The sequence below is a fragment of the Microcaecilia unicolor genome, chromosome 6 (assembly GCF_901765095.1).
Source record: "Microcaecilia unicolor chromosome 6, aMicUni1.1, whole genome shotgun sequence".
NCBI classification, from domain to species: domain Eukaryota; kingdom Metazoa; phylum Chordata; class Amphibia; order Gymnophiona; family Siphonopidae; genus Microcaecilia; species Microcaecilia unicolor.
The window spans coordinates 165,245,699-165,272,402 of NC_044036.1; the positions used below are offsets into that span (position 1 = coordinate 165,245,699).

Consider the following 26,704-nt stretch of genomic DNA (forward strand, 5'->3'; position numbering starts at 1 on the left):
GGAAGTGTCTAGTGGCAATGTCTTTTTATGCTACCCTTGTTCATGATGGCAATGCCTGACTCTAGCTGTACTTTGGAATGTACTGCAGGGGATAAGGCACTGCCATATTCCAAGATGACACCAGAGGCAGGAGCGAGTGGGCATTGCCATACTGCATTTATGGACTTTTGGCTCCAGTTTCTGTAAGAAAAACAGGATTGGAAGTCCATAGGTGTAGGGAGGAAGAAATTACTAGACTCATCACTTCATATTATGGAGCTTGTTGGCAGCCCTAGACAGGAATTATGTCAGTACAGAGGTCATTAAAGCAAGCTTTACTATTAATTAAACAAAAACAAAAAACTGCCAGAGTTGGTCCAGAGGTACTTGACATCCTAGGTGAACATTTTAGCAATGTGCCCCTTCCCCTGAATGGCTCCAGCAATCTGCTGTGTGAGGAAAGGGATGAAATGGTATCCCTCCCCCCAAAGGAACCCAAAAGGGAGGGTCCCATCAGAGCTCTGGTTATGGTTCGCCCTACCCTAAGGAAGAGTGCAGCTTATACCAGGATAATATTGCAAAATGTTTTTTTTTCATAACATAAGAATTATGAAAATTGCCATTTAGTCCAGGTCATAAGCACGTGACGATATCCCATAAAGATGGTATAGTAAATTTCTGATATGCCACAAGAAGTAGCAAGATTACATGCTACTTACCCTCAGAAGTAAACTGAGTTACATTAAGTGCTTTTGCCACAGGAATTTTGTAGCCTAGAACTCTAATGCAAAGCTTAGGACTTTAAATCAAGCATGGATGTTGTTTAAAAATACCATATTGGAAGCTCAGACTAGATACATTCCACGCATTTACAATAGAGGAAAGAAGAGAAAACGACAGGATGCTACGAATTATTAGGAAAGGGATGGTAAATAAGACCGAGAATACTATATGCCTCTGTATCACTCTATGGTGCAGTGTCACTTTGAGTACTGCATTCAGTTCTTGTAGCTGTATCTCAAAAAAGATATAGCAGAATTAGAAAAGATTCAAAGAAGAGTGACCAAAATGATAAAGAGGATGGAACTCTCGTATGAGAAAAGGCTAAAGTGGATAGGGCTCTTCAGCTTGGAAAAGAGACGGCTGAGGGGAGATATGATTGAGTTCTACAAAACCCTGAGTGGTATAAATGAATCGATTTTTTTTTTTTTGTGCTTTCAAAATGTATAAAGACTAGAGGACACTCAATGACGTTACATGGAAATACTATTTAAGACAAATAAGAGGAAATATCTTTTTACTCAGTGAATAGTTAAACTCTGGAACTCATTGCTGGAGGATGTGGTAACAGTGGTTAGTGTATTTGGGTTTAAAAAAAAAGATTTGGACAAGTTCCTGGAGGAAAAGTCCATAATCTGCTATAGAAACATGGGGAAGCCACTGCTTGCCTGGGATTGGTAGCATGGAATGTTGCTACTATTTGGGTTTCTGCCAGGTATTTGTGACCTGGATTGGCCACTGTTGGAAGCAGGATATTGGGCTAGATGTACCATTGGTCTGACCCCAGTATGGCTATTCTTATGTACTTAATCTGACTCTGCATGCTGGACTATCATGGTGTTAACTGTAAACATATATTCTGCATCCACAGAAATGCCCCTCCCCTAACAATGAATGAAGAGTACAACTGGAACATTTTTCTCATAGATCTTATTATCTCCCCCCCCCCCCCCCCCCGCCCAAAAAAAAGGCCCAATTCTGGTTTCATCTCTCTGCAATAAAGATGCAAAATGGTACAAGAATCACATAGGACCAGAGTTCACGCAGTGAGCCTACTCGGAAAAGGGCCTTCTTTGCCTAGTGGTAGGTCTTTTCCTGGATTCTGCTTTGTTTATTCAGCAGTCTCCTCTTGTTACTTCTTGGTAAATATGAACTGCACCAGTTGGGAAATCAGTCGACTTCATTCTCAGCTGGAAATTCTAAATTTAATAAATTAGTTCTATACATACTCTCAATGGAACTTATTTTCCAGGATGCATGGAGCTGCATATACAAGTGGCAAGGGGATTCCACCCCCCCCCCCCCCCCCTCCCAAAAAAATAGAAAAGAAAAGCAAATGACTCATTTCAGTATTCTCTGGGATTCCCAACGTATCCTGGGATGCAAACAAACGTACAATGATCTCAGAGGCCTAGCATTGAATGTGCTCTTTAATCTTCCTTTACATTGTCTTTTTCTTTTCTCTAGCTTTGTAGATTGTGATATGGTAACTAGAATGGATTATTGCTACGCACTTTAAAATACATAATTTGCCTGAAAGGTACACACTTGTCCATTCTCTTATTCAGATCAGTTAAATGGTTTCAAGATTTTGAGCAGTGGGACAAGATTTTTTTCTTTTGTTGTGTCTTCCATTTGGTGGCAAGATGGTTTCCCCTCTAATTCTCTTGTGCTTGATTATTATTATTTTAGGTCTTCCACTAGGCCGGAGGTTGCCAGCATTGACCCTACAGATCTAGATGAACGTCATTGTTCCAAAAGGGCAGTTGTGCAGGCACGTTCAACACAGCCAACACGCTTGACAAGCATCATTTTTGCTGAAGACATATGTAAGTATTCCATGTGAGTATTATGTATTAGCAGAAATACCTTTTCACAGAGGTTAAAATTGTTCCACACATAAATAATGTAAATGAATAGTAATAGCTTATAGTTAATTTATGTACCTGTTCATTATATCTGGGAACATATTTTTCTAGAAATGATTAGTGTTGCATGGTGTACAAAATTAGGAACTGCAGGAAAGATGTACCTCGTATCCTTTGGAACACATCAACCTGGAATTCATCCAGTATAGAACTCTCTATTTGTTACCTGAAAAATAAAGCAATCCCAGTCAGTGTGAACCTCAAGGGTCAGGTCAAAAATAGCACTTTCTCTAGGTGGCTTTCAGTAATGTTGTAATGTTAGAACATGAGATCAAAGTGGCCATCCTTGAGTTATAAGCAAACATGTGGAGCCTCATTTTACATAGAACATAGAGATCAGAATTGAGACATCAAGTCAAGACATGCTCAGTTCCAACGGCCATTAAGAGGGTCTGTCGAAACAGAGCCTTTCTAAACTTACCTGCAGGAGTGCACGTGTATTTACTGGCATGTGCAGTGGGAGCAACCAATATGCAAATATCCATGGACCCGGTAGCTTCCATAAGTACATAAGTATTGCCATACTGGGACAGACCAAAGGTCCATCAAGCCCAGCATCCTGTTTTCAACAGTGGTCAATCCAGGTCACAAATACTACTACTACTTATCATTTCTATAGCGCTACAAGACATACGCAGTGCAGTACACCATACACAAATACCTGGCAAGATCCCCAAAAAGTACAAAACATTTTATACTGCTTACCCCAGAAATAATTGCTTGAAAGTCAATGATAGTCAGAAGTTCACAGCCATGTGCTGCAATTCCGACTCAAATTTGATCTGAGGGGGAAGGAACAGGTCTCATATAATCTCCACTGGCTATCAGATGTCTTTGTGTACCCAATATTAGGGTGCTTGCCCAGTGGTATCCTTGTGTAATCGTTGACTAATCCCCCTCCTACCAAATTTAATTTTTCTAATTTTTAAATGTTTTTTAATTTTTTTATATATATATTACTTTGTCTTATTCACTTTGTTAGTATGGACAATACAATCTCTCCTGGTGTGCACAGATCCTTTTTGTGCAATTTCCTTGAGAACGGACAGAACTCTCTTCTATACAATGCGACTTATGGTGGCAATTGAATTGAAGCATTCAGAAAACAGCCAGACTTATCTGAATTATGTCAGTCTATTGTCAGCTAATGGGACCCCGACAGGTACCCGTTTCGCAGAATGCTTTGTCAAGGGGTCACAGATGATCTTTTCTGGTGCACTGATGCTGTCCTATAAAAAGAGTAGTAATAGAACCACATGAGCTAAATGAACTTGAAAAACTCCCCAAAACCCAGCGTGTACTTACTATGTGCAATTCCTCCCAGCATATGCGCCACCGGCTGTTTGAAAAAAATGGCGGCGGCGTCTTTTTAAAGGGTAACGGAACCGGAAAAGGATGGAGTAACCAAGACTTAAAATCAGCTGAGTTATGTCAACAGAAACAACCTGATTACATGTAACACCCCCAATGCATATGCGTATTGAGACCCATAGGTTCCATAGTATTCAGATGGTAAATCCAGAACGGTTCTTTCTGCAGTAGTATCCTGTTAACATCACCACCCCGTTGAGGAAGGGTGAGATGATCAATAGTCATACATTGCAAATCATCAAAACTATGTGAATAAGAGATACAGTGTTGCACCAACGGAGCTCCAATCAATCGTTGCATGATACGCGATCGATGCTCGACCATGCATATGTGTAGTGATCTGATGGTTTTGCCTAAATATGTCTTGTTGCATGGACATCTAATAAGTTATACCACTCTGGGGGTTAAACAATTAGTATGGTATCTTGGTTTATATGACTTGTTGTCAATCCCATTGCTGAAACTGTCCGCCTGAATGGTTATTGGACACGTGCTGCAATTACATTTATTGCATCTAAAATGTCCTGCTAGTAAGCTGTCATCATGTGGTTTATGTTCTGCCAGCAATGCAGCTGTGCTCAGGATCTCTTTGAGATTTTTCATACAAGATTTTTCAAGCAATTGCTTTTTGGTGATAGGTCAGCACTGTGCTGCACGTAAATTGAAGGTATCCCAGAAATAAGCAGTAGTTCCTTGTCATCAAGCAGATGAAGCCATTACGTATGGGTTATGTCCATCAACCAGCAGGGGAGATAGAGAGCACTCAAACTTTCACAGTGCCCTCTTGGCCAGCTAGCTCCACTGCCTCTTCAGTATTCTCTATCTCCCTTAGCAGGGTGGCTGCAGCTTGTTCGAGCTCCAGAAAAATCTGCCGAGGTGGTTCCTGGCTTGCCAGTTGTTAACCGGGGTGTTGGAGGCTATAGCAGCTTCACTTTAAAGGCACATAGGTTAGCCCTTTCCCTGCCTTACCGATACCTCTGTGGATGTGGACATATTGCCTTGGTTTTCCCCTGTCATTACCCACCAACAGTGGATGCAGGCATATAGGTTCGCCCTTTCCCTGCCTTTCCCACTCATCTGAGCCTCCGGAGTCTTCAATACCTCTGCTTTCCTCACAGCTTAAAAAAAAAAAAAAAAAAAAAGTCGCGTTGCGTTTTTAAACGCAGAGACGCTGGAACAGAGGTTTTTGACCTGATTTTCAGCAGGATCGTAGTTGTACACTAGATCCTTTGAGGTAAGAGTGTTTTCCAACTCCTCCGGGGTGGGCCCGCGATCGGGGCGATTTTGGCGCGAAACCGCCATTTTGGATTTTACCGCCGTTTTTCGCCGATGGCTGCGGACAATGTAAAGTTATTCTGCCTCGCCTCACCCTATGCTTGGAACAACCTTCCTGAACCCTTACGCCAAGCCCCCTCCCTGCCCGTCTTCAAGTCTTTGCTTAAAGCCCACCTCTTCAATGCTGCGTTCGGCACCTAACCCTTACCGTTCAGTGAATCCAGACTGCCCCAATTTGACTGCCCCTATTGGACCGACCGTTCACTTGTCTATTAGATTGTAAGCTCTTTGAGCAGGGACTGTCTCTCTTTGTTAAATTGTACAGCACTGCGTAACCCTAGTAGCGCTCTAGAAATGTTAAGTAGTAGTAGTAGTAGTAGTAAAGCGCTGTTCCACTTGTGGCAAGCGCAAATCAGCAGCAGGGCTCTGTAAATCGTGCTGTATTGGCGTAGGAGCCGGCCCGAGCATGGCGAGCGATGTTTCTTCCCGCTCTGAGCTGGCAGCGGGCGCCATTTTGCTTACACTGCATGGCGTGGCCTCCGTGGACACGGAGAGACCTGAGCCGGGTGGGGCACCTCGAGATGAGGTTATTTCAGGAGTGGCTAGCACCGGAGAGGATTTGGGTGCCCAGGGTGAGATTTTCTCCCCGGATTTTGTGCTTTTGCTGCATAAAGCATACATGATGAAAAGAGCCCTTCCTCAAGGGTCGCCTGAGGCTCCTCTGATTGCCCCCCCGATGGATTCTGGCCTGGGACTGCCCAGTGAGGCTTTTTTTCCCGGATGCTTGGCCTAAAGATAAGCGCAGAAGGGTTAATTCCCCTTCAGATTGTGGTGCACCTTTTTCCCCCCCCCCCATGGTCGGGGTGTGAGGATTCGGAGAACTCTGACAGACGTTCTTGGTCTGAGGAACCAGAGTCAGGTGCGGATTTACCACAGGATCTAGATGATCCCTCCGCGGTGAGGATTTTCCACCGTGATGAGCTGCCAGCGCTTATTTCAGATTCCCTGCAGGCCCTCTCGATTGAAGATCCTGACAGTGGCATGGCCTCCTCGGGTAATCCCAGGATGGCTAGTACCAAGAAAGCTGCTCGGGCCTTCCCTTTGCATGACTCCATCCTAGAGCTTGTTTTGGCTCAGTGGGCTGACCCCGAGGGACCTTTGAGAGTTTCCAGGGCTATGGGGCAGTTATACCCTCTGCGTGAGGGACATATGGCTCGTTTTCAAATGCCTACAGTGGATGCCCTAGTCACTGCGGTGACAAAGAGAACTACCCTCCCTGTTGAAGGAGGTGTTGCCCTGAAGGATGTTCAAGACCGTAGTCTGGAAACAGCGTTGAAACGGTCCTTTGAAATTGCAGGTCTCACTGTTCGGGCGTCTGCATGCAGCTGTTATGCTGTGAGAGCCTGCCTAGCTTGGCTGCAACAGGCAGTGGCTCAGCCCGGAGATGGAGCGGAGCCCTTCTTGGATGTGGCTCCACGAATGGAGGTGGCCTTGTCCTTTCTGGCTGATGCCCTTTATGACCTTGTCAGAGCTTCGGCTAAACAAATGGCAGTAGCAGTGGCGGCTCGCCGTCGTCTGTGGCTACGACACTGGGCAGCGGACATGGCCTCTAAGCAAAGGTTGGTGAAGTTGCCTTTTCAAGGACTTCTCCTATTTGGTGAGGAGTTAGAGAAAATTGTGAAAGGCCTGGGTGATCCAAAACCCCAGCGCTTGCCCGAAGATAGGCAGAGGCCTTCCTCTAAGGGCCAGGCGGTCCACTCCTCGTACAGACCTCGCTTCCATGAAGCTAGAAGGTACCGCCCGGGGCGTTCTGCTGGGTTCACTTCTCGTGCCCGTGGTCAGCAGAGGAACTCCTTTCGCTCGGACAAGTGTTCCGCAGCCGGTGGCTCAAGACCAGGAGTTCAGGGGCGACCCTCTCAATGATGGTGCGCCGGCCCTCTCCTCGATGCCTGTCATCGGAGGACGGCTTTCCCTCTTTGTCGAGGAGTGGGCCAAGATTTCCTCAGATCAGTGGGTTCTGGACCTGATCAGAGATGGATACAGAATAGAATTCAATGCCCCAGTAAGAGACGTGTTTGTGGAGTCCCGATGCAGTTCTGCCGTCAAACGGGCGGCGGTGGAGGAGACTTTACAAGGTCTGATTCAGTTAGGGGCAGTGACCCCGGTGCCTCCCGCCTAGCAAGGCTGCGGCCGATACTCCATCTACTTTGTGGTGCCGCGAAAAGGTGGGTCCTTTCGCCCTATTCTGGACTTAAAAGAAGTGAACAAGTCCTTGAGAGTGCGGCATTTCCACATGGAATCCCTGTGCTCTGTCATTGCGGCGGTTCAGCCAGGAGAGTTTCTCACGTCTCTAGACCTGAAAGAAGCTTACTTGCACATTCCGATTTGGCCCCCGCACCAGAAGTTTCTGAGGTTTGCGGTGTTGGGAAAACATTTCCAGTTCAGGGCCTTGCCTTTTGGCCTCGCCACAGCTCCCCGAACCTTTTCGAAGGTAATGGTGGTAGTAGCTGCTTTTCTCAGGCGAGAAGGTATCGGGGTTCACCTGTACCTAGACGACTGGCTCATCAGAGCAGACTCTGCAACAGAGAGCTTACAAGCTACAGCCAGAGTGGTCTCAGTACTGCAATCTCTAGGCTGGGTCGTCAATATGGCCAAAAGTCACCTGTCCCCTTCACAATCTCTAGAGTTTTTGGGGGCCAGGTTCGACACAGTCTTGGGCTATGTGTTCCTACCCGAGCTAAGGCGGTGCAAGCTTCAGAATCAGGTCCGTCTGCTCCTGAGGATGCCCCGCCCACGAGCTTGGGACATTGTCCAGCTGCTGGGATCGATGACAACCACGATGGAAGTGGTACCCTGGGCGAGAGCGCACCTGAGACCTCTACAGTATTCCCTACTCCGGAGATGGTCTCCTATTTCTCAGGATTACCAATGCAGACTTACTTGGCTCCCTGCGGCCCGTCTCAGCATGGAGTGGTGGCTCTCGGACAGCATGCTGCGTCGAGGAATGCCGCTGACGCTCCCCGTTTGGTTCCTAGTGGTAACAGATGCCAGCCTGAAGGGCTGGGGGCACACTGCAAGGGGAAGCATGCCCAGGGTCTATGGACACCCGAGGAGTCGGAGTGGTCCATCAACCGCCTAGAGTTGAAAGCGGTGTTTCAGGTGCTTCTGGCCTTTCAAGTGACCCTGGAAGGATTGGCTGTCAGAGTGATGTCGGACAACACGACAACGGTGGCCTATATAAATCGACAAGGCGGAACAAGGTGCAGAGCACTAGCCGCGCAGGCCGAACTGATTTGCCACTGGGCTGAGCTGCATCTTCAGTGTCTGTCGGCAGCTCATATTGCAGGTCAGAGCAATGTGCAGGCCGATTATCTGAGCAGGCATCAGATCGATCCAGCAGAATGGAATCTGGCAGACGAAGTATTCCTGCAGATCTGGGCCAAATGGGGCAAGCCCGTGATGGATCTAATGGCGACAAGTGCCAATACCAAAGTCCCGTGCTTCTTCAGCAGATGGAGAGATCCTCGCTCGGCGAGGTTGGATGCCTTGGCTCAACCCTGGCCTCCGGGTCTACTTTATGTGTTTCCCCCATGGCCCTTGATAGGGCGCCTGCTCTTGTGGATTCGGCTGCACCCAGGAGAAGTGGTCCTCATCGCCCCGGATTGGCCAAGGAGACCTTGGTATGCAGACCTCCGACAGATGCTCCTGGAGGCTCCTCTGCCGTTACCTCTGGTACCGAACCTCTTGACTCAGGGACCGGTAGCCATGGAGGACGCCGGCCGCTTTGGTCTTACGGCATGGCTATTGAGAGGGTGCAATTGAGGGATAAAGGTTATTCCAATAAAGTTATTTCCACTCTCCTGCAAGCCCGCAAGCGGTCCACTTCCGTGGCTTATGCCAGGATTTGGTGCCTGTTTGAGTCTTGGTGTGCTTCCAGAGCCATTGTTCCAATGTGGGCTCCTGTCTCGCCGATTCTGGACTTTTTGCAGGAAGGTGTACAAAAAGGCTTGGCCTATAATTCCCTGCGGGTGCAGGTGGCAGCATTGGCCTCCCTTCGTGGTAAGGTGGAAGGCGTGTCGTTGGCTGCTCACCCAGATGTGGCACGGTTTCTTAGAGGGGTGCTTCGGCTCCGACCTCCAGTGCGAGCACCTTGTCCAGCTTGGAACCTGGGGCTAGTTTTGAAAACCCTGCAGGCATCTCCTTTTGAGCCGCTTCGGCGAGCATCGGAGAAAGACTTGACACTGAAGGCCATTTTTCTGGTGGCCATTACCTCGGCGAGACGGGTGTCAGAGCTCCAGGCGCTGTCCTGTAGAGACCCATTTCTGCAATTTTCAGAGTCCGGAGTCACGGTTCGGACCGTGCCTTCCTTTATGCCTAAGGTGGTTTCAGCCTTTCACTTAAACCAGCCTATTTTCTTGCCCTCTTTTTCAGAGGAAGAGTTTCCAGAATCTTTTGGGCAGCTGCACCTTTTGGATGTGCGCAGGACTCTGCTGCAGTATCTGCGAGTTACTAACTCTTTCAGGACTTCTGATCATCTGTTTGTTTTGCTATCCGGTTCTCGCAGAGGGTCTCCAGCGTCTAAAGCCACTGTTGCCCGCTGGCTCAACTCAAAGAAACTATCTTTTCAGCTTATCTGCTGGCCGGCAGGGTTCCGCCTGTAGCCTTTAAGGCACATTCTACTAGAGCGATTTCTTCCTCTTTGGCTGAAACTGGAGCACTCTCTCTTCAAGAGATATGCAGTGCAGCAACATGGGCTTCTAAGCTCTCCTTTGCCCGACATTACAGGCTGGATGTGGCTGCCAGGAGGGATGCGCGTTTTGGTGCACAAGTGCTAGCGCTTGGTGTGGCTTGTTCCCACCCTATCTAGGGATTGCTTTGTTACATCCCATACGTAATGGCTTCATCTGCTTGATGACAAGGAAGGGAAAATTAGGTTCTTACCTTGGTAATTTTCTTTCCTTTAGTCATAGCAGATGAAGCCATGAGCCCTCCCTGTATGATTGTCTGTATGCTGTGAATCTGTTTTTCAGGTTCTGTTCTAATTTTCTGAAGTTCCTTCCTTGGGAGAAAGTTGGAAAACAATCTTCAGGATTCATGTTCAGTTTAAATTTAGGAGGATGTGTTCATTCCCTCCAGCATGTTTTTTTGGAGGATGTGTTGATTCTCTCCAGGAGGCGCGTGTGTTCCCCTCCAGTTCTATAAATAGGAGGATGAGTTCATTCCCTCCAGTGTGTTGGGAGGATGTGTGATTCCCTCCAGGAGGCGCGTGTGTTCCCCTCCACTTATACAATAAGGAGGATGAGTTTATTCCCTCCAGGAGGATGTGCATTCCCTCCTTTATGAGTTCATGCCCTTGTGATGGGCCATCGTTCGCTGTGAGGAAAGCTCTTGTGATTCCCATTGCGGTTTGCCATACTGCTTTGGAAGCTTCAAATACTGAAGAGGCAGTGGAGCTAGCTGGCCAAGAGGGCACTGTGAAAGTTTGAGTGCTCTCTATCTCCCCTGCTGGTTGATGGACATAACCCATAAGTAATGGCTTCATCTGCTATGACTAAAGGAAAGAAAATTACCAAGGTAAGAACCTAATTTTCCCATTTTCCCCAAGTCCATTTGAATAATGGTCTATGGACTTTTCCTTTAGGAAGTTGTCCAAACCTTGTTTAAACCCCGCTAAGCTAACTGCCTTTACCACATTCTCTGGAGTTGATAGCATACATGGAAGTGGCACCACTTCCAGAGGCCCATTTGACAAACCTGCATATGTAAGTGCTGCCAATTAAGCAGTGAAGAATCAATTTTAACTTAGCTTCATTTTGGAGAAGGAAATACATTCACATAGGATTAATAGGTAAAGCTCTGGCAAAAATGAGCACTTTTTTAAAGCCTATGTGTGCCTTTGAATTGGTGTAAAACCCAGTGTAGAAATTTTCCCTCTTATACGTGTCTTCCCTTCATAAAATGGGATATTCATTAGAACTTAGTCCGCCCAAGCTACACCCAAACCACACCCCTTTCAAATCTCTACTTGGTGTGACTCTCCACAGGTAAATAGTGGCATTCAGAAATCGGTGTTTACATGTGTATGCAACATACATGTGTAAATGCCACTATTTACATATGGATATGTTTTTAAAATAATTGGCTTTGTATATGTATGTAGATGTTATTGGAGATTATGATAGCTGTGACTCTTGAATTGGGACAAATGAACAGAGCTTGCAGAACTAGAAAGAATGATGTGTTATTTTCTCAAAACTGTCTTGGTGACCCCACAGCCATTTGGATTTGGAGGGTATCAGAAATACATATGCATGAAATATATTTGCATACGTTGACGCCCTAGTGATATATGCATTTTTATCCCTTGCACGACAATATTTAGAGGGGAAGTTATCAACGTGAACTACCATTATTTATCAGAGTTGTGAGTTCTTTAGGCCAAGTAGAGCACTACCGGGTGTGAAGACTCGAACCCGGAGACTGGTTGGCGGCCGAGCAACCCCGAAGTTGACCTGTGGTGACCGCCGTTCCCCGGGTGTTGAGCCCCCAGGTGCGGGCAGCCGACAGGACTTGTGCAGCAGGACGAGAGAAATCCAGGTGCAGGCAAAAGTCAGTAGGCAGGCAGCAGGTCAGAGAGTAATCCGGGTGCAGGCAGGAGTCGGTAGGCAGGCAGCAGGTCAGAGAGTAATCTGGGTGCAGACAGGAGTCGGTAGGCAGGCAGCAGGTCAGAGAGTAATCCGGGTGCAGACAGGAGTCAGTAATCGAGGAAAAAGGGAAGCAAAGCACTGCGTAAGTGATAACTACCTCAGTAGAAGCCGAAGCCCCGAGGGACAGGGATGGCTCGTGGAAATAGTGGTGGCGTCTGACGTCAGCCGGCCGCGCAGGGTCGTCGACATCGGGGCGTCTTCGGGCCAGCGTCTGACGTTGACAGACGCGAGGGAGCACCGAATCATTATGGCAGTGTGCGTCCCTGCGCCGCCGGAAGACCCGACTGGGACCAAAGTGAGGGACGTGACATTATTTTACCACAAATTGTGCTATTCTAGCAACGGGTCCCATTTTATGCATTGAGATCCTGTGCTAAAATAACCCATCTTTAACGGTAGCCTATGTTGATATCTTCCCTCTAAATGTGCATGCTGGTTGATCAAAAGTCCATCAAGGCCTGCATCCTGTCTCTAATAGTGGGCAATCCAGGTTCCAAGTACCAGGCAGTATCCTAAATAGTAGATCCATTCCTTGTTTCTTGCTCAGAGGAATAAGTATCCTATCTGGTACATAATGGTGTATGAAGTTTTCTTCCAGTAATGTCCCTAAACTCTTTGTGAACTCACGTAATGGTAGTTGGCTTGACATTCTGTGACATTAAATTTCACAGCTTCATTGTGCATTTGCTTTAAATATGCTATTTATTTTCAAGGAGTTTCTTCTAGTCTTATGGTTTTATATAGACCTCTATAATATCTCCTCTCAGCTGTCTATTGTTCAGACTGAAGAGTCCTAAATTGTTTAGCCTTTCTTCATAAGGAAGCTGTTCCATCCTCTTTATCACTAGTTGCCCTTCAATGCACCTTTTCTAGTTCCACCACATCTTTTTTGAGATAGGATGATCTGAACTGCACTCAGGGTTAAAACTTAACATTATGATCTCTGCTCTGTTCTCCATTCTTGACCTAATAATTCCTAATATTCTATTTGCTTTTTTGACCACTGATTCACACTGAGCCTAGGATTTCAGTATATTGCCCCATTAACTCCAATATACTTTTCCTGGGTGGTGACTCTTAATATAGAACCCGTCCTTAAATACTTACAGTTAGAATTATTTTTCCCTACATGCATAATTTCAAAATTGTCCACATGAAATTTTCATCTACCATTTGGGTGCATAGTCCCTCGGTCTCTCAAGATCTTTCTCCAGGTTTTTACAGCCTGCTTGTGGTTTAAGAGTTTTAAGGGGGTCTTTTACTAAAGTTTAGCTCGGGTTATCTTCAGCAGGGCCCATTTTATTCCTGTGGGCCCTGCTGCAGATAACTCGAGCTAAGCTTTATTAAAAGACCCTCTAAATTTGCAGATGATACCTCATCAATCACCTCACTTGTTGCTCCTTTTGGATCATTTTATAAATGATCTCTAGGACGCTCCACTATTTACTTTTCTCGGTTGCAAAAACTGACCCATATAGTCCTGTTTTTCTGTTTAAATTTTTTTAATTAGTTAAGCTGCAACAGGACATTGCCTCTTATTCTATGACTTTTTAATATCCTGATGATTCCCTTTTGAAAATCCACTATATTCACTGACTTACCTTATTCTACATATTTTAATACCATCAAATAAATGTGGTAAGCCAAGACTTCTATTTTTCTGAATCCATGTTATCCCGGTCTTACTCATCCATATCTTCCCATAGAAATTGCTGTCTTTTTTTTAATCATTTTCTCTCTCATACTAAAAAATAATACTAATTACGGTTCCTATTTGCATTAATATTGAAGCGTGAAAAATGTTCATATACTTTTACAGTGGGTATATGCAATAATTTTTGCTTGGATAATTTTGAGGGCAATATTGCATGCTAATCTAATCTGCTTATTTGTTCATGTCTGTTGAAGTGACTGGTCAAGTGCTTCGCTGTGATGCAATCGTTGATATTATCAATGATATTCAGATTGTGTCCACAACAAGAGAACTTTACCTTGAAGATTCGCCATTGGAGTTGAAGATCCAGGCTTTGGATTCTGAAGGTAAGAGATAGGAGGATTCAGCACATCTTAAATGTATACAGTATTTCTTACTAATTTATGATTTGCTTTACATCTGACATTAATGAATTTATCCTTCTGAAACAAAGAGCAAATGCGCTTGTGTTCAAGTAGAAGAGCAATAAAAGGGAGAGGGGTGTGAAGTTTTGAGGTGTTATCTTTTCAAGGACATATTTTGAAGCATATTCAGACTTGTCTGGATACCACTACATAGATGTTTATAGCAATTTATGCAAGGGGTTATGCATTATTCATAACGGAAAGGAGATGACTAAAAGCAGTGAGAGGATGATTGAATGGAGGAGTAGACTAATGATTACGGCAGTGGGTTGAGAACCAAGGGAAGCCCGATACTTGTGATCTTTGGCGAGCCGCCTAACTCTCTCGTTATCTCATGTGCAAACTTAATTCAGGTACCTGCAGGATTTACAATCTAATTTGTAATGAGCTACAGCTGAAAAGTTGTGAGCTAAGTCCTCTTCCTTGAAGTGCCAAAAAGAAAAGAAGGGTTTCAGATAGCATAGTTGTTGCATCCATTTGGTACAACGGGTGGTCTATGTTTCTGCTTTAGTAATGTGCATGCCAATAGTAGAATGATGTGGGAACATGCTACCTAGTTAAATCATTGCTGGAAAAGGGCCAGGATAATGCAAATGAAGGAAGGGTTATGAGTCAAATTAAGGAGGGCTAATTCTTAGTTGGATGATGTGGGAGACTGGGATGTTTGAAGTAGTTAGATTGCTCATCCATGTCATTTAACAGTTCCAAAAATTAGCATTTATTTTGGCACTTTTCAGCAACACAAGAGGTGGCTTCTCAGCAGCAGTAATAATGACAACTATGAAAGAGCAATTTTAGTTCAACTATTCAAAGAAAGAAAAAAACAAGACCGTTTCCCTTGCAGCAAAAGGTTTCTCCCTTTGAAAACACATCTCCTGTCATAGATCTGTTGGTTTTCTAGCTGCTTTATCTCTAGGCAGCTAACAAAGCTCTTGAACTGTGTGTTTTTTTTTGTGCTTCAGGCAAATTACAGCATACAGAAGGAACTAATCTAAAGTATAAATAATAAAATGGAAAAAAAACATATAAACATAAGATGCAACAAACATAACTTATATAAATCAACACGGGCTCAGCCAGTATGAGATTCTTTGACACAGGTCCTGTCACATTTATGATTACTCCACAAACTTAGTCAAAAGGTTCCCTAAACATGAACAATTGTAGCTTGTTTCTGAACAAAAGGTAGTCATTACATGCATTTCAAAAGGGTGGTTATTCCATAGCTTTTAGGCAACATCGCTAAATGTTTTCATCTTTGTAGGGGATAACCTAAGTTCTGTTAATAGTACACCCTATGATGAAGGAAAATAGTATATTCAGTGGGAGCAAATGGTGTGATAACACCTGTGTCATTCTGTCTAGTAGCCCAAAACCTGTCACAATCCATTGTAATGAATTCTGCACCTGCTCTAAGCAATTTATACATTCTCTTCAGAAGACCTATTAATAATGTATTGCAGTAGTTTAATCTACTGATTATTAATGCATGTATGGTTTTTTCAAGATGTGTTCTAGGGCCAGCAATGGCCATAGCTGATGAATCGTTCTTACCTGAAAAACACTCTCTGGTCCAGACCACTGCCCTAACCTGGAGAAGCGCTGACCTGTCTTCATCGGTCAAGAAGCTAAAGTTACTAACTTCTTCCATTTATGGGGGATAGTTTTTATAAAATATTTGTGGATGTATGCATTGTTGTACAGATGTGAAAGGCCTCGTAAAATTACCCCACACTTAAAATATATGTAGTGGCAAAACAGTGCATACTTATGTTTTTTGGGTGGAGGCATGTTTTGGGGGCGTAATTTGGGCAGAGCACAGTCAGAGCCACCAGGTAGGTGAATAAGCTTATAAAATGTACACACATTGACACCAGTTCCCAAGCAGGTGTAAATGTAGATAGCTGTGCTGTAGCTGCGATAAACGACTGCTTTTGTGCTGCTGTTCTGTAAAGACACGTAGGCGCTTATGTGTCTTGATAAAATAGACTCAAAAGAGGCACCTGCATGGCCTCCCAACCTTAGGGGCACTTTTACCAAAGCATGCCAAAAACTGGCCTGCGGCAGTATGGGTTCAAATAGGAGGTCTCCTAGCATCTAAATCTAGGCTCCCCTTTTATAGAATTACCCTTCACAAGTGGAGGGAATAGCATAAACCAACAGCAGATAAGTCTTCAATCCCTTTAAGCTGATTGGGTGTCCTCCAACTGCATTGCTGGGGGGGAGGGGAGGGGAGGGGGAATGGTGGTTCAATATTGTATTGAGTGGAGCAGAGGAGTGGCCTAGTGGTTAGAGCACCAGTCAGTGGCCGGTTCAAATCCCACTGTGATCTTCGGCAAGTCACTTAACCCTCCATTGCCTCAGGTACAAAGTTAAATTGTGAGCCCTCCAGTGACAGGGAAAATACCCAGTGTACCTGAATGTAACTCACCTTGAGCTACAACTGAAAAAGGTGTGAGCAAAATCCAAAATAAATAAATTAATATAGATGTTCAATCACTAGGAACAGGCAGGCTCCCTGAAGTCCTGTCTTTCAGCTTAGAGAACAGTGTTCACAAGCTTATAAAAGAGCTAGGTTTTAAATTTCCTGTGAAATATTTTGCAATCCTGCTATAATCTTAACTCTTCTACAACTTGAATAGCCACTAAGAGAGCCCAAACTCTAAAGCTCACTTGCCTTGTCTCTCTAACCACATGGGCCACCGGATATGCCACCTAACTCTGGGGTCCTTTTACAAAGGCACGCTGAAAAATGGCATGCGGTAGCATAGGCGCGGGTTGTGGGCACACACAGAATCATTTTTCAGTACACCTGTAAAAAAGGCCTTTTTTGTTTTGCCAAAAATGTATGTGCGGCAAAATCAAAATTGCCACGCGTCAATTTTTGGTCTGAGATTTTACCGCCAGCCATAGACGGTAATGACTTACATGTCTCAGATGCCACTTGGCACGCGTCTGCTACGCGCGCCAGAAAATAAAAAATACTTTTCAGACGTGCGTAGTGGACACGCGCCAAAAATGAAATTACCGCAAGAGCAACGCAGTTGCCAGGCGGTAACTTCATTTTGGCGTGTGTAAACGCTTAGTAAAAGGATCCCTCTGATTCTTAGGTAAAGAACTGAAAAAAATGCTGTTCTTCAAACATACAAGTTATCAAAAAGAGGGAAATTCTCTGGTTGATGTCAATCAAACTAACATACAGAGCATGTTTTTATGTGTGTGTGTGTTTTTTTTTTTTCTTTTTGGTGTTGGCCACAGTTTTCTGTCCAATATTTAAATTGGCCTGTTCCCAAAATGACTGAACTAACCAGCCATGTTTGTGAAGCTGTGGAGCATTAAGCAATATTGATATTAGAGATCAACCCATTTGTCATCGGTATTTACCTGAAACACATACAGCTCAGCAACTAATGTTCTTAGATGAGTGTTTTAGAAGCTTTCCATTCTTGAAGATTTTTGCAGTCTTAAGTATTCGTAAAATTGTTTACTTCATATGTTCAGATCAGCCTTTAATAAAATGAAGGTCTGTATGCAGATTGCTACTTTTTGTTTTCAGAGTACATTGGCAAAGTTTCTCTTTTGCTCTGCCAATAAGTATAATCCAAGATCAACATGTGGGAAGAGTCTTAGATGAATGAGGTTATATACATGGTGCAGCAGATACATTGGAAGTCAGTAACAACATCATCTAGCACTTGGTTCTTCAGACGATGAGGCTCTGTAGATAGATTGTTCTTTTTCTTGAGGTATTTTTCTCCTAACAAAGCTATTCATATTTATAAAATGCAAAATTAGAAGAATATAAGTATTCTCTATTTGGAAAACAGCCGTGAAGCAGAAATAATTTGTAACTGTGTTTTCTGGTATAAATCTATGAAAAGTATTTGTAAACCCATGAAAACTTGCTCATGAAGACTGCCAATGATCAGTAGAATTTTTATTCTTATTGTCTTTCATTCATTCAAAAATTCCATGTTCTATTAAGTAGTATTAGGAAGGAGTCTCGTGGATTATGATATGTTTGTTTTTTTTGTTAGGATTCTAATATATATATATATATATATATAACCATGTTGTACTTGCTTCTGGTTAAAGTGGAACAGAAATGCCAAAATTAACTAAACTGAATGAAATTACTTAAAATGGCCAAACAGGTAGAAAAAGCAGTGGCAAAAGCTAGAAGGATGCTTGGATGCATAAGACAAGGAGTGGCCAGTAGGAAACCTGAGGATGTGATGCCCCTGTATAAGACTCTCTGGTGAGACCTGATTTAGAATATTGTACACGATTCTGCACCTTCAAAAAGATATTGACAGGATGGAGTTGATCCAGACAAATAGTCAGTGGTCTTCGTCATAAGGCAACAGACTTAAAGATCTCAATATATATACTTGGAAGAAAAGCAGATGAGGGGAGATATGATAGATATTTAAATACCCACACAGCATAAATGCACAGTAGGTGAGTCTCTTTCAATTGAAAGGGTGTTCTAGAACGAGGGGGCATAGGATGAAGGTGAAAGAGGATAGACTCGGATGTAACCTGTGGAAATAAGTTCTTCACAAATAAGGTGGTGAATTCATGAAACAGCCTCCTGGTAGAGATAGCGGAGACAAAAACTGTATCTGACTTTAAGAAAGCTTAGGACAAATACATAGGATCTCTAAGGAGAGTGAAAGGGATGGCATGGATGGGCAGACCGGGTAGGCCATATGGTCTTTATCTGGCATCGTTTTTATATGTTTCTATATTTAGCAAAGGGTTTTGGTCTTTTCAGTGTTTATTCTTAACTACTCTCCATTAACGTTTTATTCCTTTACTATTTATTTCTTCCTCTCAAGTCTTCCCACATAATTCTATTCTCCTCTAATCCTGGTCTGAAATTGCCATAGGCTCTGATACTTCCCTGTTGATGCACTGTTAAATAGTAGGGATGTACTTTGATGGAGATCAAAATAGGAAATATCAACATCATTTCCTATTTAGTTTTTGTTACAGCCTGCTTTACCTTATCCCGTCTTTTCTCTCCATCCCTCCACATTAAGATTTCTCTACTCCTGGGCCCCAAGGGGGGCAAGAACAATCTCTAGTTTCTCCTGCCCCACTGTTGCTAGGCAGAACTGGGGGATTGCTTCTGTCTCGTTAGGACCCAGAAGGTTGGGTAGGCTTAGAAGATATATATATACCAAAGGAGAGGCAACCTGCCTTAGCATTCAAGTCCAGAATTAACAGAGCAGCAGGAGATCTGAGTAGCTGGAGCCTTATATATGTATTTATTTATTTGCTTGAACATGAGGTAACAAAAAATCACAAACAAAACAAAAAACTAAGTTGTCAAAAATATGAGACAAACTAACAAATAGTCTGCACACATCAGAGCATTAAAAATACTTTCATAACCGTAGAACAGCAGCTGAATGAATTGTCCAAAAAACCAAAGTCCTGTAAAAAGTAAAATAAAATCCACATCATGTAGGATGGTATTTAGCAAACCATGTGACAGTCATACACATGTTCTTTTGGTTTGGCTTTTGTTTTGTGATTGTTTTGATTCCCATTGTTGTTCCAGGTGACACCAGTTTTTTTTTTTCAAGTTATTCAATAGCTCCTGTCCTAGGAACTTTAGCCAAAACAGATTTCCTTTGAAGAAGGGAACCTACATGGTTTGAAATGCTTATGTGCAGCGTCACACTTGGCTAATTATGGGACTGATTAAAATATTATCACTACCTGCAAAGGGTTATTCTTTTCCTTTTCAACTCCTCTGTGACAAATTATGCTAATGTATTTGCTTAAGAAGGCTTAAATAAGTACCAAATCTATTTTGTCAAGCAATAAGAAGGTTATGATTTGACTTCTGTTAGGTCTACGGTCTACTCATTGCCCTGACAGTCTTTCCTAGTAAAGTAATTGAAAAGTATTGTGTACCATCCAGTAAAATGGGAAGTTCTTTAATATGTAAATGTGCCATGATTTAGTGACAGTCTGTGATGACAGCCTACACCAACACTACCTGCAGCTGACATCAGAAGCTGAACAAGGTCATGCCTGGCTGCTCCATCCAAGTAATTCTGCTCGCTACAAGACATGATCATGATAGCTCTGCAGGCAGTGCTCACCTCCCCCCCCCCCCCCCCCAATAAAAGAAATAAGTAAAAAAAAAAGTTGAGAGGCTCTGTAGCTCTGAGGGCATGTTTCTTGTGGATCAGAAGTTTAAACAACAACCAGGAAAAAACCTGTGTGGTGTGGCCATAGCCCTTATTTTTGAAGCCATGTTTGTAAATGCAAGTATTTGCACATATAAATCACAGAGGTATATTACATACACGTGTCAGCCTGATTTTAGAAAGCCAGTAGTTACATGTGTATATCTGCACTAAGGGGTGAATTCTATATATGGCACGGAAAAAAGCACTATTCTCTAAACTGAGCTTAAAGTTAGGGATGATTTATAGAATAGTACTTATGTCTGGAAATCACGTCTAACTTTAGGCGAGGCCATTTGCACCAACTGAACTGTGGCGCAGATGCACGTTCCTAATTTAGACGTGTATCCTCCTTATTATGTAACAGCATTAATAAGTGCTATTAACGACCCCATTCTGCCTATGACCCATTTCCGCTCCCCCCCCCTTTTTTTTTACTCATGCATAAAATTTAGGCACAGGTATTCAATTAAATCTAATTATTACCAAATAGATCAACTGGCTAAATGGACTAGAAGCTTGGAAATCATATAAGCTGATACCTTAGAAAACCCTCCGAGGTCAGTCTCGGTGAAAAGCCTTTGATGGCTTGGAAAACTTTTTTGCATAGTTTTTGTTTTGTGTTTGTCTGTAAGGTCATAAATGAACTCTGCTTAATTATTCAGTATCTTAAAAACTATATGTTGCTAGAGAAATATGTTTTAAAGAAACAGGGCCATTTATACTCAAGTAGAGAGGTGTTCATCAAATGTTACCTGACAAAACTCACATTAGGGCCTAGAGAGATGCTTTAACTAACCCTTTAGTGTCCAGTGTTCCCGTAATAAGCCATATGGAAACAGATTGATGGGAACATTGGACACTAATGAGACGTTGACATGACAGCAGAGGTATTGACATGAGAACACATTGGCAGAGCATAGTATAACTGTCTCAAACATCTGCCAAGAATAGTTTCTCTCTCTCTCTCTCTCTCTCTCTCTCTCTGGAATTGCATTATTTTGATGATTTCATTTGACTTGTTTGATTTTGTATAAAATAAACCATTTTGGAGTCAGATCAAGAGAAACAGGGGGCAGTTATTCACATATTGCTTGAGGGGTTACATTTTATATATATAAAATGAGTTGGTTATATGTTATGTATATAATGGGAATGATATTCAAATGATTTAACTGGTCAGGAGAGCCTCCAACCTTGTGTTTGCCTATCTGCTGCTATTCTGTGGCACTTTACCAGACAGTGCATTTGAATATCAGCACTAACTGCCCTTATACTGTCCGATAAGTTAAGGGATGGTCTGAGGCACAGCCAGTACTTAAACAGTTAGTTACTGGCAATATTTAGTCTGCTAACTGGCTAAGGGGCCCATTTATGAAGTGGCGGTAGCCGTACCGCCTCATCACTTAGGAGCCCAGTGGTAGTTCCGGCTTCCAGCATGTGGCAATTAGGGCGCTAGAAAATGCTTTTGTATTTTGTACCGCTGGAGCCCTTACCGCCTCCTAAATAGCAAACCCACATGCCGAGGCCACCGCAGGGCCCCTTGTTACCACTGTTTAGTAAAAGGGCCCCTAAGTAAGGAGATAAAGTTAGGGCATCAAAATGGCTGTCCTAACTTTATCCACATCAAAATGGCTGCCCTAACTTTATCCACAGAGTTAATTGGGCCCAGTTAATTTCTGGGTTACCACGCATACTTGGATATTCAGTGCCAGAGCCTGGATATTGCCCAGCATTGAATATATGGGCTCAGTTTTACCTGTGGCCGTCAGCAGCTTAAAAACCAGCTTGATATTTTATATTACTACTAGCTGACAGAACTTAGTCTAATCAAGACAGACAAACAGTTCAAATAAAGGATAAGGGAATTACTTACAGACATCTATATCTGTATAGAGCTATATTTTATATATAAAGATATCATACTCCCTTGATATTTATAGACACAGATATATGTAATAACTTTTCTGTCATTTCTCCCGATGTGGCTCCAAAGTGGTTTACAATATAAAATCATACAATTCAAATGATGTAATCAGAACACTAAAACAATACAATTTCATAAATATTATTCATGTATCATAAATACTATACAACTAGATCTTATATTATATTATATTTTTCCTCGCTAAGCAGGACTATTACACCCAATTGACTAATTCCCTCAGCTCTAACCCTCATCGTCTCTTTGCCACCCTCAACTCCCTCCTCAAAGTGCCCTCCGCTCCCACCCCCCCTCACTCTCTCCTCAATCTCTGGCCTACTACTTCCGTGACAAGGTCCAGAAGATCAACCTTGAATTCACCACTAAACCTTCTCCTCCTCTTCATCCTATAACCCACTCTCTCAACCAACCTACCCAGGCCTCCTTCTCCTCTTTTCCTGCTATCACCGAAGAGGAAACCGCCCATCTCCTCTCCTTCTCGAAATCCACCACCTGTTCCTCAGACCCCATCCCCACCAACTTACTTAACACCATCACTCCTACTATCACCCCCACCATCTGTCATATCCTCAACCTCTCCCTCTCCACTGCAACTGTCCCGGACACCTTCAAGCATGCTGTGGTCACACCACTCCTCAAAAAACCATCACTTGACCCTACCTGTCCCTCCAACTACCGCCCCATTTCCCTCCTACCCTTCCTCTCCAAGATACTTGAACGCGCCATTCACAGCCGCTGCATTGATTTTCTCTCCTCTCATGCCATCCTCGATCCGCTTCAATCCGGCTTTCGCCCCCTACACTCGACAGAAATGGCACTATCTAAAGTCTGCAATGACCTGTTCCTCGCCAAATCCAAAGGTCACTACTCCATCCTCATCCTCCTCGACCTATCCGCCGCTTTTGACACTGTCAATCGCAACCTACTTCTTGATACACTGTCCTCCTTTGGGTACCAGGGCTCTGTCCTCTCCTGGTTCTCCTCTTATCTCTCCCATCGTACCTTCAGAGTACACTCTCATGGTTCGTCCTCCTCCCCTATTCCGCTCTCTGTTGGAGTTCCTCAGGGATCTGTCCTTGGGCCCCTTCTTTTTTCAATCTACACCTCTTCCTTAGGCTCCCTGATCTCTTCTCATGGTTTCCACTATCATCTTTATGCTGACGACACCCAGCTTTATCTCTCCACACCAGAAATCACTGTGGAAACCCAGGCCAAAGTATCGGCCTGCTTATCTGACATTGCTGCCTGGATGTCCAACCGCCACCTGAAACTGAACATGGCCAAGACTGAACTTATTCTCTTCCCACCCAAACCCACTTCCCCTCTCCCTTCACTCTCTATCTCAGTTGACAACACCCTCATCGTCCCTGTCTCATCTGCCCGCAACCTCGGTGTCATCTTCGACGCCTCCCTCTCCGCGCATATCCAGCAGATAGCCAAGACCTGTCGCTTCTTCCTCTATAACATTAGCAAAATTTGCCCCTTCCTCTCCGAGCACACCACCCAAACTCTCATCCACTCTCTCATTACCTCTCGCCTTGACTACTGCAACCTACTCCTCACCGGCCTCCCACTTAGCCATCTATCCCCCCTTCAATCCATCCAGAACTCTGCCGTACGTCTTATCTTCCGCCTTAACCGATATACTCATATCACCCCTCTCCTCAAGTTACTTAACTGGCTCCCGATCAGATACCGCATACAGTTCAAGCTTCTCCTATTCACTTACAAATGCACTCGATCTGCAGCCCCTCCTTACCTCTCTACCCTCATCTCCCCTTACGTCCCTACCCATAACCTCCGCTCTCAAGACAAATCCCTCCTTTCAGTACCCTTCTCCACCACCTCCAACTCCAGGCTCCGCCCTTTCTGCCTCGCCTCACCCCATGCCTGGAACAAACTCCCTGAGCCCATACGCCGGGCCCCCTCCCTACCCATCTTCAAATCATTGCTCAAAGCCCACCTCTTCAGTGTCGCCTTCGCACCTAATCACTACACCTCTTCTCAGGAAATCTTAACTACCCCAACTTGACATTTCGTCCATTAGATTGTAAGCTCTTCTGAGCAGGGACCGTCTTAATTGTTAATTTGTACAGCGCTGCGTAACCCTAGTAGCGCTCTAGAAATGTTAAGTAGTAGTAGTAGTAATGGTATTCATTCCCAGTTCTTGAGAGCCACTAACAGGTCAGGTTTTCATGATATCCCTAATGAATTTGCATGACTTGCATATTGTGGAGATGATAGGTCTGCAAATCTTATGTACGTTCATGAAAGATATACTGAAGCCTGACCTGTTGATGGCCCTCGAGGCTTGGGAGTGAATACCAAGGCCTTAAGTTGTCTATGGAGCAACAAAATATCATCAGTATGTTAAAGAATGTCCAGAAGCTCATTCCAAGGAGCCAAACCCACACAAGATGAGCAGCACCTTCTGGTTTTAAGCAGTACTATGCACCACCAAACATTTGGGTGCACAACCTTGTTTTTTTTTATATTTTAAAAATAAAATTAATTTCATAAAAGGTATCACAATTTAGTGGAGGAGTGGCCTAATGGTTAGTGTGGTGAGTTGAGATCCTGGGGAACCGGGTTCAATTCCGTCTTCTGCCTAACGATTGGCAGTGGGTTGAGATACTGGGGAACCAGGTTCAGATCCCTCTGCAGCTCTGTGTGACCCTGGGCAAGTCACTTAGCGCTCCGTTGCCCCAGGTACAATATACTACTTAGATTGTGAGCCCATTTGGGACAGTAGCAATACCTATAAGAAAATTGTAAACCACTTAGGTTTAGGAAGTATATAAATACTTAACATAAATAAAATAAAATCTTTAGCTTTCTCCAATGGTGTTGTCAGAATACTGTGCTAAGAAACTGAAAAGTAATATTTCTGCTGATTCATGGGCAAGAGTCATGCTTTTATTGTTTGTAAAATATTTTTTCCAGTCTTATTTTTTTTGTAGTTTCTGTTGTACACGGTTATTTCTTTTAATTGACCAGATTCTTGGTTTGTTCATCTCTTTCCATAGGCAATACTTTTACTACACTAGCAGGTCTTGCCTTTGATTGGACAGTAGTGAAAGATACAGAAACAAATGGATTCTCTGATTCACATAACACATTGCGGTAAGCGCCTCTTGCTGAACTGCTTATCCTCCTGAATCTACAATAATGTCATACCTAGCCCTAGCCCAAATGGAGTTGTAAAGAGTCACTGATGTATGAATGTTTCTGCTCCTTTCTAATCTGCATCCAGGTGTTATATTTCAAGGCAAAATTTGACTACATGTGTTTGCTGCATATTAGTAAATATCTTGCATTCATTTTTCAGCATACTCAAGTTTTTAGAGTCTACTTATGTACCACCTTCCTATATATCAGAGATGGAGAAGGTGGCCAAGCAAGGAGATACAATTTTAGTGTCTGGAATGAAAACAGGAAGTTCCAAGCTAAAAGCCAAAATACAAGAAGCAATCTACAAGGTAATATTTTATTGTTTTATGTTCTATTTTATTGTTTTATGTTCTCCCTTGCTCTCTTTTTTTTTTTTTTTTTTTTGTGTAGTTAGTAGATTTATCCTTATCGGGTTTGGATAACCAAAAATTCAAAGGTTTGTATATGTGGCTTTTTGCCCTGGATCTTATAGCTCACCTAGAAAACAATAAACCAGAAGCAGGATTCCCCTTTGTTTGCTTCTAGCTCAGTAGCTAGTTACATAATTCCTAGTATATGGTGCATAGCATTACATTGTTCTTGTACTATAATTGGGGGGGGGGGGGGGGGGGGGGCGCATACCTTCAAGGCTCTTCCTCTGCCACCACATAAAAGCATACCCCCTGATTCAACAGCGTTTACATACTTACATTTCATTTTTGCCTAAATCACCTGTACTACCTTGAGGACTGGTTCCTGGGACCCTCTCTGTTCCTCCCATCATGGGGAGCAGCCCTTATCTCCCCTCAGTCTTTATTTTCAGCCATTAGGACTTTGTCCCTTCAGGAGCTGTCGTCCTCAGTCCATATGATTCCCCTTTACAATGGAGAAACGGTATACTTAATCCAAATTTGTACAAAAAAATTTCCAAAGCCCTCTCCCTTTCTTCCACATATACTCCTGATAATCTATTCTTCGATCTTGTGATGCATGCAAATAAATTATTGCTTTACCACTACTTTGAATCTTTTCAAGACTTACACTTATTCATATGGAAGACTCCTCTCTTAGGTCATCCACCATCCAGATGCTTCAAGCTGAAGTATAAAATCTTCTCATTACCAGGACATGAACTACCTCAGTTAACACACCAGTCTGTGGTTTCACAAGCAGCTCTTAAGAAATCTAAATTTCAAAATCTAATGCACATTCTTCAAGTAAAGACCATAGAACTCTGGATGCTAT

The 26,704-nt window shown here is 43.4% G+C and overlaps 1 protein-coding gene across 1 annotated transcript in view; it reads left to right on the forward strand.

Annotated features, from left to right (window-relative positions):
- NUP210 (nucleoporin 210) overlaps positions 1-26,704 on the forward strand; it is a 214,077-nt gene that overhangs the window by 29,530 nt on the left and 157,843 nt on the right. The window contains 4 exon segments of the mRNA XM_030206772.1: positions 2,452-2,588; positions 13,949-14,080; positions 25,336-25,432; positions 25,638-25,788. Coding sequence (XP_030062632.1) covers positions 2,452-2,588; positions 13,949-14,080; positions 25,336-25,432; positions 25,638-25,788 — 517 coding nt within the window.